The sequence below is a fragment of the Oncorhynchus tshawytscha genome, linkage group LG15 (genome assembly GCF_018296145.1).
Source record: "Oncorhynchus tshawytscha isolate Ot180627B linkage group LG15, Otsh_v2.0, whole genome shotgun sequence".
Taxonomy (NCBI): domain Eukaryota; kingdom Metazoa; phylum Chordata; class Actinopteri; order Salmoniformes; family Salmonidae; genus Oncorhynchus; species Oncorhynchus tshawytscha.
Genome location: NC_056443.1, coordinates 1,152,493 through 1,171,073, shown reverse-complemented (window position 1 = coordinate 1,171,073; position 18,581 = coordinate 1,152,493). Strand labels below are relative to the sequence as shown.

General features: G+C 44.2%; 1 protein-coding gene across 1 annotated transcript; it reads right to left on the bottom strand.

Annotated features, from left to right (window-relative positions):
- Positions 1-1,291: 1,291 nt before the first annotated feature.
- Positions 1,292-10,019, bottom strand: LOC112233935 (protein BTG1). Its single transcript, XM_024401839.2, has 2 exons — positions 9,566-10,019; positions 1,292-5,654 (listed from the first exon to the last, which is right to left on the bottom strand). Exons 1-2 carry the CDS (start codon positions 9,708-9,710, stop codon positions 5,275-5,277), a joined length of 525 nt encoding a protein of 174 aa, XP_024257607.1. The 5' UTR covers positions 9,711-10,019; the 3' UTR covers positions 1,292-5,274.
- Between the last annotated feature and the right edge of the window lie 8,562 nt (positions 10,020-18,581).

The following is an 18,581-nucleotide window of genomic DNA, read 5'->3' as shown; positions in this document are numbered from 1 at the left end:
TGGTGTAACTGCTGGGTGTGTGTGTGTGTGTGTGTGTGTGTGTGTGTGTGTGTGTGTGTGTGTGTGTGTGTGTGTGTGTAATGTGTGTGTGTGTGTGTGTGTGTGTGTGTGTGTGTGTGTGTGTGTGTGTGTGTGTGTGTGTGTGTGTGTGTGTGTGTGTGTGTGTGTGTGTGTGTGTGTGTGTGTCTGTCTGTGTCTGTGTCTGTGTCTCTGTCTGTGTGTGTGTGTGTGTGTGTGTGTGTAGAAAGCACTTTTGGAGTCTGAAAAGCCTTGTGTATACACCATCTGTCTGTCTGTCTCATCCACTCACGGACCTGCTGATGAAGCCACATGCATTTCCATTAGGAGGAAAATACCATGTGGGCTTTGAGGCATTAGATGTGTGCAGTCTGAGCAGCTGAGCCTCAAGTTGACAAAGGTCTTAACCTGAGACAAAGCTTCTAATCAGTTTTCTGGCTGGTTCAGATAGAATAGAAAAGACTTCATAGAAGCAGTCTCCATAATCCAGGACCAGCAAACCAAAGATAATACCTGTTCCAGACAGTCTCGTCACACTTGCTGTGGTATAGTGGCTCTATACCACAGCAACTACAGAGTAAAAACATAAACAGCATATCATTTATCATCTGTTAAAGCATGCTATGTATTTCTTGGGAAGAATAAATAAATCCTTGCAAGTAGGCTACTATCTGTTCCATACAAGGCAGCCTATACCATTCTATTTTTATGTATTATTGAAATGATGACACTTATTATTGATAGTGTTTTGTGCAATCCTACTGTATATCATGTCATTGTTGGCACAGACATCCCACTCATCTACTGAGACAAAGGTCAAATCCCCATCTGGGCTGTGCATCTTCACAGCTGTCTCATATTGGAGCCTATTCTATGTACAGCACAGGAGGTTGGTGGGCCTTATTTGGGGAGGATGGGCTCGTGGTAATGGATGGAGTGGATTAAGTGGAATGGTATCAAATACATCAAACACGTGGTTTCCAGTGTTAACAGTTCCATTGTTATGAGCCATCCTCCCCTCTGCAGCCTGTGGTGTACAGTAAGAGATGACATGAAGCAGAACCCTTCTCTACATTCAAAACAACAGCCTAACAAATAACAGTAAAAAGCTTCAGGTTTTTAACGGCCTTCGTTTCATATTCTGTTGTATCTTAATAGATTTCAGTCGGCCATTTGGACAGAAGACTACACTATTAACGTTGTTTGGATATTGACTCCCGTTCATCTCTGGATTCTCATTCCCCGTAAAAAGAAAGACCAGCATCACAGGGAATATGTTGCCAAGATAGGAAATATTTTATTACAGAGAAAAAAAAAACTTTTCTTCCAAAATATAGAAATCTGTACAACTTTCGCACAATCAATTTACATGAACTGTACAAATTTACAGCAGTTCATCACAACATACCCAAGGAAAAGAAAATGAACACAATAAAGATGTACTGACATGAAATCACAAGGTAGAGTAGACAGCTTTTCTTCTTGGGTACGCTCAGATTTTTTAAACGTTTTTCTTGTTTTGTAAGTTTAAAAAAAACAAAGGATAAGTCTATCAGTACAGGGCATGGAAACTGATATTTCTTTTACCAAAACAGATTGGTCCTTGCCAACACTCCCATCTCAAATGGCTTCACTTACGAAAATAGTTATCCGTGTTAAAACTAGGAAACGCAAAAGAAATACATCTAAACACCTCAAAACAAATGATTGGCACTTCCCATTGTGTAATGTTATGCATGTATTCTACCATATGGAGTACAATAGCAATAGATTCTAGAATATGTAAAACACCCTAAATGTGAAAGTGGCAATAATTCAAAAATCATTGATGAATCATTGACAACTATTCCCTTCCCGTTTCACGTCTTAACATGCACAGCTTTTCCAGAAGGGTTTTATTGAATGTCCCAGGCTTTTCCAGAAGGGTTTTATTGAATGTCCCAGGCTTTTCCAGAAGGGTTTTTATTGAATGTCCCAGGCTTTTCCAGAAGGGTTTTATTGAATGTCCCAGGCTTTTCCAGAAGGGTTTTTATTGAATGTCCCAGGCTTTTCCAGAAGGGTTTTATTGAATGTCCCAGGCTTTTCCAGAAGGGTTTTATTGAATGTCCCAGGCTTTTCCAGAAGGGTTTTTTATTGAATGTCCCAGGCTTTTCCAGAAGGGTTTTATTGAATGTCCCAGGCTTTTCCAGAAGGGTTTTTATTGAATGTCCCAGGCTTTTCCAGAAGGGTTTTTATTGAATGTCCAAGGCTTTTCCAGAAGGGTTTTATTGAATGTCCGAGGCCTGAGTTTGGTAATACATTCCAGAAGAGACTCCTCGCGTCTCAAAAACGTCACAACTTCAACTTGACATATTTAGTGCATTTTATGTGCTATTACCTCCGACTATTCAAAAACACTTTTCACAACGTTTCTGAAACCTCTGTGCGCAAAGGCTGAATGGATGCATTTACAGATCTGATATTGTGGACTAAATCCAATTGTTTTGGTGGTGGTGTTACTGTTGAGAAAGAGATCAAACAATTTCGGCTTCGTTTCCTTTTTTGGTAGGTCTAAAAATGAAGTCTGTTCAAATTGGGATAGATGATCAGACTAGGGCGAAGCGGGGGGGGGGATGAGATGCTACCTCTGTGACTTTAAAATACATTTAGCAAAAAGAGGGACAACTTGCTACGTCTGAAACACAGACCAATCTCATAACAACATCGATAGCTGGCATAATCGAAGCAATAGAGGAGCTGCAAGGTTTTTAAAACGCTGGTTTTCAACCACAACAACAAAGCTCTGGGCTACTCTCTCAGACATGTCCATCTGGCTCATGTGGAGACACTGCTTTTTCCACAGATTGCTGAAGGAGCACCAGGAGAAATGGAGAGAGGGGGGACAGTGAGGAGGAGGGGAGTGGATGAGGGAGGATAGGGTGTGCAGTGCATCAACAACCACAGATCCATTACCCATGATCCTCTGTGCTTAGGGAGCTTAAAGCAGCACATGTAGGTCTGATGGGCTGGTGCCAAGCCTGGCCAGCTTAGCGGATAAAAGCCCCGAAACCCCACAACCTGTCACATCGTCTGTCTGTGGCGCGGCCAACCAGGAGTGAGCTACAGGAGGACTGACACCACCATCATCCTATTGCACCCATGTAAACTAGTTCAGTGCTCAGCCTAAGAAACAAAGGAACTTGGACTGTGTACCGTCACTTCCTATCCTTTGACTCCTCTTTGTTGCCTGTCTCTATGTGGGCTCCCAGTGCAGACGGAGTGCGCTGAGTGCATGTGCTGGCTTTGCTCTCCACCGCCAAGAGGGGGTTGGTTGGGTGGAGGTTAGTTTAGAGGGGGCCGGAGGGATTGTAGCTGCCCTGGACGAGAGTATCCGGCTCTGGCCCCCTGCACCACCTCCATTCCCTCCCCTGGTGCGAGGATAGACAATATGTGTTACTGCTATCTCCGTACTGCTATTGGGGAGAGGGGGTTGGCTGGTTGGTTAGCTGGCTGTGGGTGATATGTGGCACCAGAGGGGCTTCTTGTGTCTGTCTGCCCTGACAGACACACCTCCAGAGAGGGTCCAGCAGCACCTCGAACCAGGCTGGCTAACATTACGCTGGTTCTCTCTCGGTTCTCCAGAGAATGGCTCATAAGTGTAACATTGAAGTCCTATGTTGGGCAACGCACCCCTCACCCAAACTGAGAGACAGAAGAAAGGAGAGGTGTTGAAAGCCTTGGACCCATCTTCAATCACAAAGACAAGAACAAAGTCTAACAAAAACACATGAGAAAGCCTGACAAGGCCATTGGGACTGAGTTGGATAGAAACAGTCAGGGGCGTACAGACTTCCCTTTGGCTACACTCACACACCCCTCGACAGCTGCAGAGAGATCTATCAGAGTTCTATAAGTGTCTCAAATTGCCAACTGTGTGTGTGTGTGTGTGTGTGTTGGGGGGGGGCTTCCGAGAAAAGTGCCTTACAAACGGACAACAGACGCCTAACCTGTCACGACACCAAACCGCACCTCCCTACCAACACCTGAACGGATCTGAATGAAATGCTTACAGTGTGAAATCTTTTTAAAACCTTCAGAGTTACTCTCCCCAATTCTATAGAGTGGGGTCTAGCCTGACGTAAGAGCTGTGAGTCATTTACAAAAGAAAAGGAGGGGAACTCATGAAAGATGACATTGGAGCGAATGGAATGAAGATGGTTTTCTCTAGAAGTACACATCCCACACAATCTAAATGTCAAAAGTGCATTCAATGTCATTTCTTCTGACAGGGCCACAACAACCAAAACAAACGATCCAGATTTTGGTGAAAATATAGTGCCACCTATGCTACACTTTGAATTTGGTGAGGGCCAAAGTTCAGGGTGGGGATGGAGGGATTTAAACAAAATGAGAACTTGATTGTGAATTTCAAACCAACATTGATCGAAGGGGAGGGGACAAATACCCAGCCCTCCCCAGAAAACTACACATACATGGTTGGGGGTGTTGGTGGGGTGCGCTGTGACACACTACTGTCCTTAGCAACAGGTGTCACAGCACATTCCACTGCACTTCCATATGGAGGGGGAGGGGCTTCCTGAAGCTCGACACTGGTATATGGGGCAGCTTCTGGGGGTAAAGAAATACCCTATGGTCCAAAAACTGGGTTTTAGAAGAAAATGACTTAGGGCGTTTCCCCAGAGACTGACCTAGAAACAGGCACAGTCCGGACCTCAGCCCCTTAACTTCCTTCCTAGACAGGAAGTACACCCAATAACAACAGGAAGTAGATAAAAGGCTGAAATTTAACGGTATGGTTCTTGACAGCAGTTCCTTGAAGCTTCTGAGAGGGTGGTGGGGGTGGTGGTGACATGGTACCCATTGTAACCACGTGGAGAAGAAAGTGCAAAGTCAACAATGATAGATCTGTGTAAAAACACAAAAACAAAAAGCAGCCCCTTCTCTGCGCTGTTTCTCTGTTCGGTTTCTTGGTTTGTTTTAGCTGCCCCCAACAGCTCCACGCTCCACACAGCCTCCCCCCGCGGGGAAAAAAATGAAGCCTCCGGTAGATCCCACAACACAACATAACAGACTATGGAGCGAGGAAGGAGAAAGAAATATCAAACCTACAAGGTTTCACCTGGACGATAGGCCACATCCTCTGCCTTTTCTCCTCCTTTTTTTCTCTTTTTCATTTCATTTCTTTTTAGCTTTAAAAAGGTTCGCCATCGACCAACTAGGGCGAAACCCACAACCCGAATTGGCGGGTGGCAGCCCTTAGCTAGACATAGTCATCATGTTGTAGGCTTTGGAAGGGCTGGTCCTGCCCAGCATCCCCGCCGCCTCCTTGCAGCTGATGTGACTGTCCACCATGGGGGTCGAGGTGACCGCACTGCCTCCCGACGGCGCCGGGGCCACCGGCTGGGACTCGTAGAGCACGCAGATGGAGCCGTCCTCGCCAATGCGGTAGGACACCTCGAAGGGGTCCACCCAGAGGGTGAGCTCACTAGGCAGCAGCAGGTAGAGCTGATTGATGGTCAGGCCGATGCGCTGGCCTGCCTGCCCCACCAGGGGATCCATCTTGTGGTTGATGCGGATGCAGCGGTAGCCCGAGCCCTTGCATGGCCTGTCGGGGAACCAGTGGTGCTTGTATTGCTCTGTGGAGAAAGAGAGAGGAGGTTATTATCGGGTTACCATGAGTTTCATCATCATTGGAACACTATTAGGTTACCATGGTATTGCTTGTATTGCCAAAAAAGGGCACAGAGGGGGTAACTGTTGTTCTTCGGTTACCCTATAGTAGAGCCTGTGTAGTTCTGTATGAGGAGACAAGAGAGAGAGGGAGAGAAAGAAAGAGGGATAGATGTAAGAGATGCTGTCTGGTGTTTACAGGTGAGAGCCAGTAAGCTAAATCTCTGCTACTTTCAGACGTCTATCTGAGGGAGAAGCGGGGTGCAAAGCTGTCTGCACCTGATCAGCCTTAGTTCCTAGTGTGTGTGTGTGTGTGTGTGTTATGCGAGATTAGGATGCATGTGCTTTGATAAACATTGAATAAGGTCACAAATTGGGACATAAATGTGATTACTAGCATGATAATAACTGTATGAGGCATAGTATTTTAAGTAATTGTATCGCAAATCAAACTATAATCATGTTTTATTTTATTATAGAGTTGCTGGAGTCTAAGGTAATACTGGTTTATGATGTTCTAAGCACACATATCTAATCTATCACCGTTATTAGTTTAGATGTATCTTTCGATTGTGGTATGGATTACTTACAGATAATAAATGACATGATCCCATGGAAAATGGAAGGAAAAAATGATTGTTTATGTTTTACTGTACTAAACACCCCCCCAATAATGATTATGGAAAAGTAACGTTGCTTTAGATTGTCTTTTGATTGAATAAAGGTTTTATTCCTTTGTAGGTAATACATGATTCCATTGGAATATCTTATCTGCTTTTTTATCTGATATTTCTATTACCATGTAATGAAGCATCAACTATTTATATTGGTATTTGGGTTTCCACTTACTAATGTGTGTGTGTGTGTGTGTGTGTGTGTGTGTGTGTGGTATGTGTGTGTGTGTAAAACAGACTGCTGACAGGGTCAGGTTTTGTTGTAGCGCAGTAATAAACCATAACAGTCTGCTTATGGGGCTGATAAGCAGCAATAAACTGTTTGTCGCTCTGTAACCGGAGCCTACGTGACACACAGCAGAGAAAGAGAGAGAAGTTTGATTGCACAATCCCCTTCTGGCCGAGCGGCACAAAGTCCTCCATCGAACAGAGCGGAGCTGTACAACAACACTGAGGTGGTGAAGTCCTGGCCAGCAATCTGGGCTGGAGAACTCCCCCTCTTAAAGCCACACCGTCCCTTTTAATATGACGAGTGTGTCCACATACCCGTTGGGGATTCACTGTATTATCATTCATATGGTATATCTAAAGGGGCGTTAAGTGACAAACTAGGCTGGAAGAAGAGAGAGAGAAAAGAGGTCACATTACTCACTTTAAGGAGAACACGAGAAAGAGAAGAGTTCTCATTCCTTCCCCGTTAACTCATTTAAGAAGACGTGCATGACTGCTGATTTCATAGTATAATAGTAGCCTAACAGGGAAGAATTAAATTAGAAAACCGCTCCTCAGAAGTCTAAATTAACCTAACACCTCTAACAATACTCACATTTACTGTGTGTTGCGTGTGTTGGTATATATACTGTATGTATGTGTGTTCGATATGCATCTGTGTGTGCGTGTGATACCAATCATCCTATTTTCTCCCCTTAAGACTCCTCAGTATCGTGTTACCCCATTAGTGCATAGTGACTAAACTGGCTGTGCTGCCTGCCTGTCTGTTTGCCTGTGAAAAGCCTCTGAACTAGGCCAGAGCCCGGAGAACACCTGTCCTGCACAACACCCCTGGTAGATAATGTCTCCTTTGTGTTATCAGTAGAACTCTGTGTACTGCACCCTAATGGAGGCCTTGGCACTTGTGAAAAAGCACCAGGCAGCTACGATGGGGCTGATCTTTTGCACCATAAAAGAAACGAGGCCTCCGAGAACAGTCAGAGCGGAGGGGCCTATTCTAAAACCAGGGAACTGGGGAAGAAGAGAGGCTCAAAAAGTAAACGGATGAGTTTTCAACTATATATTTTAAATAAAGTAGTTCTCCAGTGCTTCTTTAAAGCCAAGTGCCCTAAGGATATTATGTGGCAATAAAAGATGTGGAGGCTTTTTATTAAATACACATTTGGATTTGTTTGGGGCATTATTGGGTGATTTCCACTGGTCTGTGGTGGTGTGGTTGGGGGAATTATGGCAGTTTCATATTGGGTCACTGCTCAAACCTTGGTTAAGCAGGTGACTGGTAAACAGGAAGTCCAAATGGTTTACTAACTAGTTAGACAATGAGCACAGTTTCAATGTGGATATTTAGAGCAAGTCCCCCTTCTCCCCCATATACAGAAATAACGCCTGTTTATTGAACACACAGACACAATAAGCTATAATAATGAAGCTGTAAGCAACATTGAGATGGCTGGCCTACTTCAGCAGCAGGGGGGGGGGCTTCGCAGAGTTGTTTATGTCACTCGGGAAGACAAATGTATAATGGGGGTGAAGGAGGAGGACAGCCACTTCACAAAGCCCCTTTGCAACTTGTTTTATTAGATAATGTCCTTCCTACACTCCTCCCCCTATGATATCCTCTTCCAGCCCCAACCCCACCGCTACCAACCCCCCACTCACCCTCTGACGGCGGCCATTTTGCTCAGTCTGCCTTCAACTTTGGCTGTTTACAAACAGTGCACTGGCCTAGAGCTATGCTCAGACTACAGCTTCCACTCATTTTCTACGCAAATCCTGCACAAACAAAGCCACTTCCTCGGAAAATGTTTAGTTGAAAATAGCATTGTAAACTAAAGAGTTTGTTGAATAGAAATAAACAATTCTGTAACCTGATATGCTAAATGTGTAGCCCACATCCAAAACGGCTGTAAAATGATATGAATTTGAACGTGAATGGCTTTGCAGATGACACAGCTGTTGTAAAACATGTTCAAATTGAGGTCATGGTTCAGTGTTTAGAGGGACAGACACTTGGTGTTAACTGGCAGACCAATGCCAGTTTTAGACTGTTAAAACTGTCTGTATATTCACAACAGGAAATATAAATAAAAAATTATGTCAGTGGTTTGTACAAAAACAAATGCAGTCAATAACGCATAGTATAGTGGCTGTGTCGATCAATGTATGTGTCCTTATTACAGTTAACGTTATTCACGGAGCTAGCATGTCTACACTTGAAAATATTGTAAAGAAATAGCTTTTCTTTACTCATACATGTTCGTCAACGGCGGGAATCTATACGGGCTATTTATTCTGCATTTGTTATTTACCTTTTGGTTCTCCAATTTCTATTCGATTGAGGCTCGCTCAAGAGGATCGAGTAAAACATGTAGGCGGCTATAATACTCTTATAACAAAGATAACCAGAATCCTATTGGGTCTGTGATCTTCCTGGTCGAAATGTTATAATATACTTTTTTTTGCCTGCTCAAATTCATATCATCCTACGTTTTATTGTCTGCATGACGTAATTCGATAGCCTAATTCAATTCACCGGGTACAGATTTCCCCCATCTTTATGTTAATTAAGAGTTTATCGACCAACTGAACTGGTACAATCGAAAGGTGCACTTCCTTGTTGGAACAAATAGAGTCCGGCTTTATTCCACGTTATTACATTGTAACTAACCCGAAACATGAATTAGGCGACGATCTATCTGTATAGAACATGGTTGATTCGATCGATTGAATCTTGTTGATTGAAGATTGTTGTTCACCTTATCGATTCTTGTATTTTTTTTCCGTGCGCAAATGGTCGGGGGGCGCTTGTGTTACTTTATGAACAGAGACGCAAATCCCTTTCGGAATGGGATTAAAACACAACAATTCGTTAAAATCATATTCTTAACACACAGAATGACACAACACCAACAGAGGTCATAATCTAAAGTAGCCTTGGAAACGTAGGACAAAACGAGAAGCACATGTCTTACCTGACAAAATATCCTGTAAACTTGCGCTGAATGATTGAAGCTGTCTGTCATTTACGTGTCCTTTTATCCGCAGAAATCTCGACAGAAACCCGACCGCGGCGCTAATCTCTGGTTTCATCGTTCCCCGAGCACAAAGGGTATGCATTGAGAAGGCAACTGCGACGACGATTCGTGCGCTTTTCCTACATATGATTCCGAAAATGATCCGTTGTTTTTCTCTCCACGTTCGGATAACGATCCGTGTCTTTCGCTTGTTTTATTTCTCTGGCGCCTATGCTGGTCATTTATTAGTCGAGGTAGGGACGTTTCGGAGGGTACTACGTGGGCCAGGACGGTAGAGTGTGGTGACGGCTGTTGGTAAATAGAGGGGTCTTTCTCTAGGATGCCACGTTGAGGCACCCTTTCAATGTCACTTTACTCCACCAGAGTGAACGAATGCGTTGGAGGAGAGGGGTTTTATATAGCCCCCGCCGTCGGAGGAAAGCGACAGCGCGCAGCTACAACAACAAAAAAAGGCTCGCCAATCCCGTCCGCCCGACAGCCTGACGAGCCCATAGGAGGAGTGGACTGTTCGCCTCAACGCTCTGAAAATAAACAGGCCACGTGAGAGCAAAATACAAGCATGAAAATTAACCCCTTATATTGTGCTCCCATCGAAAACAACAACATCTTGCACTGGGTTTTCAGTTATTTCATAAAACGGACAGAATAATTATGGTTAGGTTCAATGTGCAGTAGTGCGTAATTAAGCACACAATTTTGGATACGGTTATGCTCATGATTGTTGGTATTCAAGGCATGCTGTACATGTTGTTGTCATAGTTGCTCTTGCAGGCCATTGTTTGAATCTAGTGTCTGTAGTATAGGGGTTTACCATAATCACTTCCAGTAATTCCCTAATACACCCAAATGATTGCAGAGTCAGACACAAAATGACGTATTTCAAACAGGTTGATCCTCTCTCCCCTTGGTTCCCTCTCTGTAGTTCTGCTTTTACTGAACTAAACTCTGGCTTTGGGTTTCTTTGCCAGTGGAGGTTGGTGAAAGGAACTATAGGAGGACAGGCTCCACTGGTGGTCAGTCAATGGGGATTCCCTCATACAGGATGTGTCACGACTTCCCATGAAGTTGGCATTGATCTATTTGTTTTGTCTTGTTTTGCAGACCTGGTTTGCATTCCCCAATCACACTGCATGTATTTATTCCTCTGTTCCCCCTCATGTCTTTGTGTGATATTGTTTGTGTTTATGTGTAATGTTTGACGCGCCAGACTGGTGTTCGTATATTCCCTGTTTTATCACGAGGTATGTTGATTTGTTTGAATATAATTATCGTGACTGTTTGCGCGTTTTGCACTTTTGCCAATTGGCTGGAGGTTTCGACGCCGTGGCGCCCGTCTGTTGGTTTCTCCTGCCTAAATAAAGTGTGCACCTGTTCACAACTCTGCCCTCCTGCACCTGACTCCGCTCCCAGTACGCACACCACTGACAGGATGCATCAGCAATACACACTTTTCTGAGTTTGACATACACTAACGTTTGTGTATGACTTTGGGTATTCCACATTTACACTGCCTGTAAATTAGGTACATAAATTACACAAACATTGATTTACAATTATTACTGGGAGTAGGCCAATGCCCTTTAGGTAAATTCTTCTTGATAAAAAGAAAGATGGAACTCTTTACAAGTATTCCTGGCTAAATGGCTTACGGTGCCACAATTCATTTCAGAGAGCGACATCATTCACCCTAATGGCCTGCAGCGCCACAATTAATTTCAGAGAACGACATCATTCACACAATGGCCAGTCTTTATTCATTACAGAGGAAAAGAGTGAGAAATTGCTACTCACACCACATGGGGGAAAAGACACATATAGAGACAGAGAGCGAGGGACAGAGACGTTAAGCCAAAGAAGGCTGGAACAAGGTGAGAGACGATGTTAATGAATACCCAGAGCTGAGGAATTCCCCTGACTTTCCCTCTGAGATAAAGAAAGTAAAAGAGAGACAATGTAGATTGGGAGATGGGAGTCAAGGAGTGAGAGAAAGTATGAAAATGTCAGGTGGCATACTGTCATGTTTATACAATCCTTAGGTGCAGCCAGAAGTGATAGGGGGGGGTCTATACTGTTACATATCACAATGTTATTTTTGCACGATATTATATTGATATTTGACTCCAAGTATAGAATTGATTTAGCTAGGTAACGTTAGCTAGCTTTAGCCTGCTGTACCTGCGCCAAAACACTGGTGTTTTTCAACCTATAGTTTGTTCTCCATCTTTAAAGAAATAGAGGGAGCCATCATGATTTCAGCACTTTTATTTCCATGACTGATCTAAACTCATTTTCTCATGCTCTCTCGTCTCTCTGTAGCAGACATATAGTGAAAATGTGTTTGGCACCTAAGTGTCGTGATAATATTGTATCGTGAGGTCCCTGGCAATTCCCAGCCCTAGTAGCCAGCCACTGGCTGAGGCTGGAATGTGTTGCCAGATGTTGCCAGACCAGGGTGGGGTATCCTGCCCTAATGCTTTGCCTGCCTACAGTAAAACCCAATGAATGGGGCCGTTTATCTTGAACCACACATGAAGAGTGGAGGGAAAGAATGTCAGCTCAGGATCAAGCGGAGAGAGAGACCGAGAGAGTAGAGAGAGCCAGAGAGACCTGGATGCCCACTGGAGTTTGTGTGTGTGTGTGTGTGTGTTTTTTCTCCCACAAACACACTGACTCACAGTGCTGACTGAGAGGAGATGGATACACACACAGCCATGCAAACAGTTGCACACACAGTTGTGAGCACACACACGCACAAAAAACACACACAAACACATACACACGGCTGTGGGTCACTGCAAAGCTAAACCAACAGTGTCTGGTCAACAAGAGCAGACCCAGAGAGAAGAGAGAGCCCTTACACATTCTCATACCCACAACAGCCTGATTTCACTATGTTGCCTAAATGTTGTGGAAACATTGATTGCTGTGCTTCTGCGGGTTTGAACAGGTAACTGGCAGCTTTGCGACTACTGTAGCCTATATCCCCTTTGCTCTGGAAAAAAAGGATTTCTACATGTTTTCCTAACATTAGGCAGAGCTCCCTAATCATGTACTACTTCAGACATAGAGTACAAAATCTTCAAAGTCTAGGTTAAAATAACAACTACACAGGCCTGGCCTAGTTAAATTAAATTATACTCGCTGGTTCACGTGAAAGTAAAGTGTTTGGGTGTGGCACAGACAGGGTTAATGAAGACAGAAAACAAAACTGCTGGGGAACTTTCCACGCTCCTCCCCCTTTTTGATCCAGACCTACAGATATACATGGAAGTAACTCATCCCCCGCAAACCACTAACTTTCCATGACTCCCGTGTCTTCTCCCCGAGCTCAGTGGAGCTATGCTTTGACTGCAGGAGGTGGTTCTGGGAATGGAGTGGAATAGGACTATTTTGTTGTGTGGCTTGAAATTACACACACACACACACACATCTATGTTGAAAGAAAGCTTAGAGAGTAAGTTTAGGTTTCTACAGTACTTCTGCATTTGGTCACGATTTGTTTATATTCACAGCTACATGTATTTGCAGTATCAGTAGTCATTTTTCAAAGATAAAGTGAAGATATGAGGCCCAAAACAAAGGCCTAGGGACGACAGGCTCCGTGTGTTGTTATTCTCAAAGGTACAAGGCTGACTTCCATCGTAATGTATAATAACCGATCCATAAATACTTAGCTAAGTCTCCATATTTATTGGCATGAATGTCTCTATCCCTCTCACGCCTAGTAGTCTTAGTTTACTGACTCAGTACCTTGTTATTCCAGAGTCAGGAATTTGTGCTTGAATCATATCATGCATGTATAGGCCTATCTACGTGCATACGTCTATGTTAATCCATATGTGTCCCACTATATTTAACCCCCTGTTTGTATGTGTGTCTCTTCCTGCCTGGCTGTATATTAATAGAGGGACGTTTGAAGCCTAGCGGGGCCAGCTATTTGGGCCCCTGAGTGGCGCAGCGTTCTAAGGCACAGCATCTCAGTGCTAGAGGCATCACTACAGACCCTGGTTAGATTCCAGGCCATGATTGGGAGTCCCATAGGGCGGCGCACATTTGGCCCAACGTCATCCGGGTTAGGGTTTGGCCAGGGTAGGCCGTCATTGTAAAAAATCATTTGTTCTTAACTGACTTGCCTAGTTAAATAAAGTTTAATAAAAAGCTTTGGGGAGCATGGGTCAAATCTGCATCAGACTCTTCCAGAACATTATATAACAGTTTATATAGTATTCTTATTTAAGGTCATACTCCAAGACACTGTCCAAAATGGCCCCCTATTCCTTACATAGTGTAGTACTTTGGGGCCTGGTCAAAAGCAGTGCACTAAATAGGGAATAGGGTGCCATTTGGGATACACCCTAGATGACGAGAGATACTTGACCCTCTCGTCTTTCTTTGTAATAAAACAAGGGCCCCAGACTTAGCTGTTTAAAGTGGTGCGGGGGTGCTACCCTTCATCAAGCATGATGTTGCAGCCATGTTAGTTAATTCCAGTAAAAGTGTGGGCCTGGAAAAGTTTGGGAAAATAATCAAATCTGAAAAGTTTTTTTAAAAGTCATGGAAATTAATGTAATAATTTCTTATCATTTAATTTATTTAGGCACAGTATTTTAATATGTTATCAATCACATCATAATCAACGTATTAGCCAGGATCGGAATATGACACTATAGCTCATCTGTGTGTGGCATCCAATGCATGTGTGTGTGTGGGCAGTTGCTGAAGGAGAGAGAGACGGCTGGGCATTACAGCAGCAGATAGGCCTATAAATATAATAGTGAACAGATCTAGGTAGACAATTCAAAACATTTCTTATAGCCTGGCTAGTTCTCGCTCTAGATAACTGTTGAGCTATTATGTCAATTTTTCGGCATATGCCAAAATAAATTCCTGAGGTGCGGCGGGCTGCCACACTGGTTGCCCGGGGAGCTGTTGTTGTGGGGGGTTAAGAGCCATGCTCAAAGGCACAACAGCAGGCAATGACATCTAGGATCTGATACCAGCAACCCTTCGGTTAACAGTTCACTTCGCGCAGGATTTTCCCATTGGACCCGGGATTTGAAATGGCAACCCTTCGTCGAATCGCCTCTCTAACGGCCAGGCTACCTGCCGCCACAAATTGACATCATGGAAATTTGGTTAAAGGTCATGGACAAGTCATGGAAAAGTCATGAAACTCATCTGTCTAAACCCTGCTATTGATAAAATAGACATTAGTTGTATAAATAAATATTGGCCTCACGGCTAGTTAAAGTTTATGTACATAGTATGGCAGTCAATAAATATAATTTTCAAAGTGAACCCAAACCTCTCCCTGACCAGTTTCAACTGAAATTATCCACCATGAACTGTGCTAGCTAGCTTGCTAATTTCATGGTAGCTTGGTTAGCTCAGTGCTAGCTGTGTTGGTGTTTGCAATGTCATTTTGGCTAGATACACTATATATACAAAAGTACGTGGACACCCCTTCAAATTCGTGGATTCGACTAATTCAGCCACACCGGTTGTTCCCAGGTGTATAATATCGAGCACACAGCCATGCAATCTCCAAAGACAAACATTGGCAGTAGAATGGCCTTACTGAATAGCTCAGTGACTTTCAACGTGGCACCGTCATAGGATGCCACCTTTCCAACAAGTCAGTTCATCAAATTTCTGCCATGCTAGAGCTGCCCCGGTAAACTATAAGTGCTGTTATTGTGAAGTGGAAACGTTTAGGAGCAACAACGGCTCAGCCGCGAAGTGGTAGGCCACACAAGCTCATAGAACGGGACTGCAGAGTGCAGAAGCACGTAGAGCGTAAAATTGTCTGTCCTTTCAAAACTGCCTCTGGAAGCACCGTCAACACAAGAACTGTTCGTCGGGAGCTTCATGAAATGGGTTTCTATGGCCTAGCAGCCTAAGATCACCATGCACAATGCCTAGAGTTGGCTGAAGTGGTAAAGTTTGGTGGAGGAGGAATAATGTTCTGGGGCTGTTTTTCATGGTTTGTGCTAGCACCTTAGTTCCAGTGAAGGGAAATCTTAACGCTACAGCATGCAATTACATTCTAGATGATTCTCTGCTTCCAACTTTGTGGCAACAGTTTATGGAATGCCCTTTCCTGTTTCTGCAAGACAATGCCCCCTTCCCCACGCAAGGTCCATTCAGAAATGGTTTGTTGAGATCGGTGTGGAAGGACTTGACTGACCTGCACAGAGCCCTGACTTCAAGCCCATCGAACACCTTTGTGATGAATTGGAACGCTGACTGTGAGCCAGGCCTATTCGCCCAACATCAGCGCCCCACCTCACTAATGCTTGTGGCTGAATGGAAGCAAGTCCCACGCAGCAATGTTCCAACATCTAGTGGAAAGCCTTCCCAGAAGAGTGGAGGCTGTTATAGCAGCAAAGGGGGGACCAACTCCATATTTATTCCCATAAGTTTGGAATGAGATGTTTGACAAGCAGGTGTCCACATACTTCTGGTCATGTAGTGTAGCTGGTACAGACTGCATTTTGTCTATATCCATGTTGTTACAATTACCAAACATTTGGATAAACAAATAAATTGTGAAACCACAATGTAATGCAGCAGATGACATGACGTGGGAAACAGACAAACTGGGTCTGGGTCGTATTCAATGGGCACCAGACGGAAGAAAACATACTGAAACAGAGAGGGACTTTTCTAGTAACAAACAATATTTATCATTTTCTGTGTCAAAACATTTTGCTACGGTGTGCCCTACTGAACACATCCCTGATGACTCCAGCCTCACAGGAAAACTACTGCGGTGTGCTGTCTTATGTTCATGGGGATATTAGATAAACAGGAAAAATGGAATCCAGCAAAAGATTATGAGATGGTTTGAAGATTGTAATTTCCATGCACACATTCATAGTATATTGTTTCCCAGTTTTATTACAGACTGGTACGGACTAGTAATGTTGGTGATCCAGGTAAACTTGTGAGAAAAACGTTCATCTTGGCAATTAAGTGAGTATAATGATTATAGTTCTGTACTAATAAAAGTGGCATGTGTCTTCAGTGATGTCAAAATGGTTATATTTGCATTAAATTGCTTTTAGGCAGGCAGGCACGCACGCACGCACGCACGTGCACGCACGCACGCACATACACACACACACACACACACACACACACACACACACACACACACACACACACACACACACACACACACACACACACAGTTATCAGGTAGGCTTTTAAGTTGGGAGATGACGCCACTCCTTGAACAGCCGTCTTTTTAAGTGCTGAGTGGGCGTGTGCGCGCACATGAGTCAACACAAAACCAATGACTGTGCCCGAGCATGACTCACCCTTTAAACAGGCTCAAACAGCTGGTGATCAGATAGAGCTTGGGCCTACCACAGTCAGCATGCCATGCCACCAATGGCATCCGTCTCTGGGTAAGACTGTGGGGCTAGCCTATCTCCGTCCACCTCACTTTAACATCTGTGGAGATAGATAGACAGATAGATGCATGTTTTTTTTTTACTGAAGAATTTTTTGTTTTATAGAATTGTGTTTTTTATTTTCATATTTTGTGTTTGTTGACTATATAGACATGTATAGTGTAATTGATGACTATATAGACATGTATAGTGTAATTGATGACTATATTGACTCGGTCTCAACCTTTAAGTCTTTACTGAAGACTCATCTCTTCTGTGGGTCATATGATTGAGTGTAGTCTGGCCCAGGAGTGGGAAGGTGAACGGAAAGGCTCTGGAGCAACGAACCGCCCTTGTTGTCTCTGCCTGGCCGGTTCCCCTCTTTCCACTGGGATTCTCTGCCTCTAACCCTATTACAGGGGCTGAGTCACTGGCTTACTGGTGCACTTTCTTGCAGTCCCTAGGAGGGGTGCGTCACTTGAGTGGGTTGAGTCACTGATGTGATCTTCCTGTCTGGGTTGGCGCCCCCCCCTTGGGTTGTGCCGTGGCGGAAATCTTTGTGGGCTATACTCGGCCTTGTCTCATGATGGTAAGTTGGTGGTTGAAGATATCCCTCTAGTGGTGTGGGGGCTGTGCTTTGGCAAAGTGGGTGGGGTTATATCCTTCCTGTTTGGCCCTGTCCGGGGGTATCATCGGATGGGGCACAGTGTCTCCTGACCCCTCCTGTCTCAGCCTCCAGTATTTATGCTGCAGTAGTTTATGTGTCAGGGGGCTAGGGTCAGTTTGTTATATCTGGAGTACTTCTCCTGTCTTATCCGGTGTCCTGTGTGAATTTAAGTATGCTCTCTCTAATTCTCTTTCTCTCTCTCGGAGGACCTGAGCCCTAGGACCATGCCTCATGACTCCTTGCTGTCCCCAGTCCACCTGGCTGTGCTGCTGCTCCAGTTTCAACTGTTCTGCCTGCGGCTATGGAATCCTGACCTGTTCACCGGACGTGCTACCTGTCCCAGATCTATTATTTGACCATTCTGGTAATTTATGAACATTTGAACATCTTAGCCATGTTCTGTTATAATCTCCACCTGGCACAGCCAGAAGAGGACTGGTCACCCTTCAAAGCCTGGTTCCTCTCTAGGTTTCTTCCTAGGTTTTGGCCTTTCTAGGGAGTTTTTCCTAGCCAACGTGCTTCAACACCTGCATTGCTTGCTGATTGGGGTTTTAGGCTGGGTTTCTGTACAGCACTTTGAGATATCAGTGTAAGGGATTTCCTCCTCTTCTTCCAAAGAGGAGAGGCGAAAAGGATCGGAGGACCAATATGTGGCGCGGTAAGTATCCATGGTTCTTTTAATAAGAAATAGTACACATGAACAACTGAATACAAAAACAATAAACGTGGAATGAACGAAACCCAAAACAGTACCGTGTGGTGAAAAACACAGACACGGAAACAAACACCCACAAACACACAGTGAAACCCAGGCTACCTAAGTATGATTCTCAATCAGAGACAACTAATGACACCTGCCTCTGATTGAGAACCATACTAGGCCGAAACA

What these genes read in the sequence shown, in the direction of transcription:
- LOC112233935 (XM_024401839.2), bottom strand. Translation starts at nt 9,710, where the DNA reads ATGCATACCCTTTGTGCTCGGGGAACGATGAAACCAGAGATTAGCGCC. An exon ending in TTTACAGGATATTTTGTCAG is followed by an intron (nt 5,655 to 9,565) that starts GTAAGACATGTG and finishes CTTTCTCCACAG; the next exon opens with AGCAATACAAGCACCACTGG.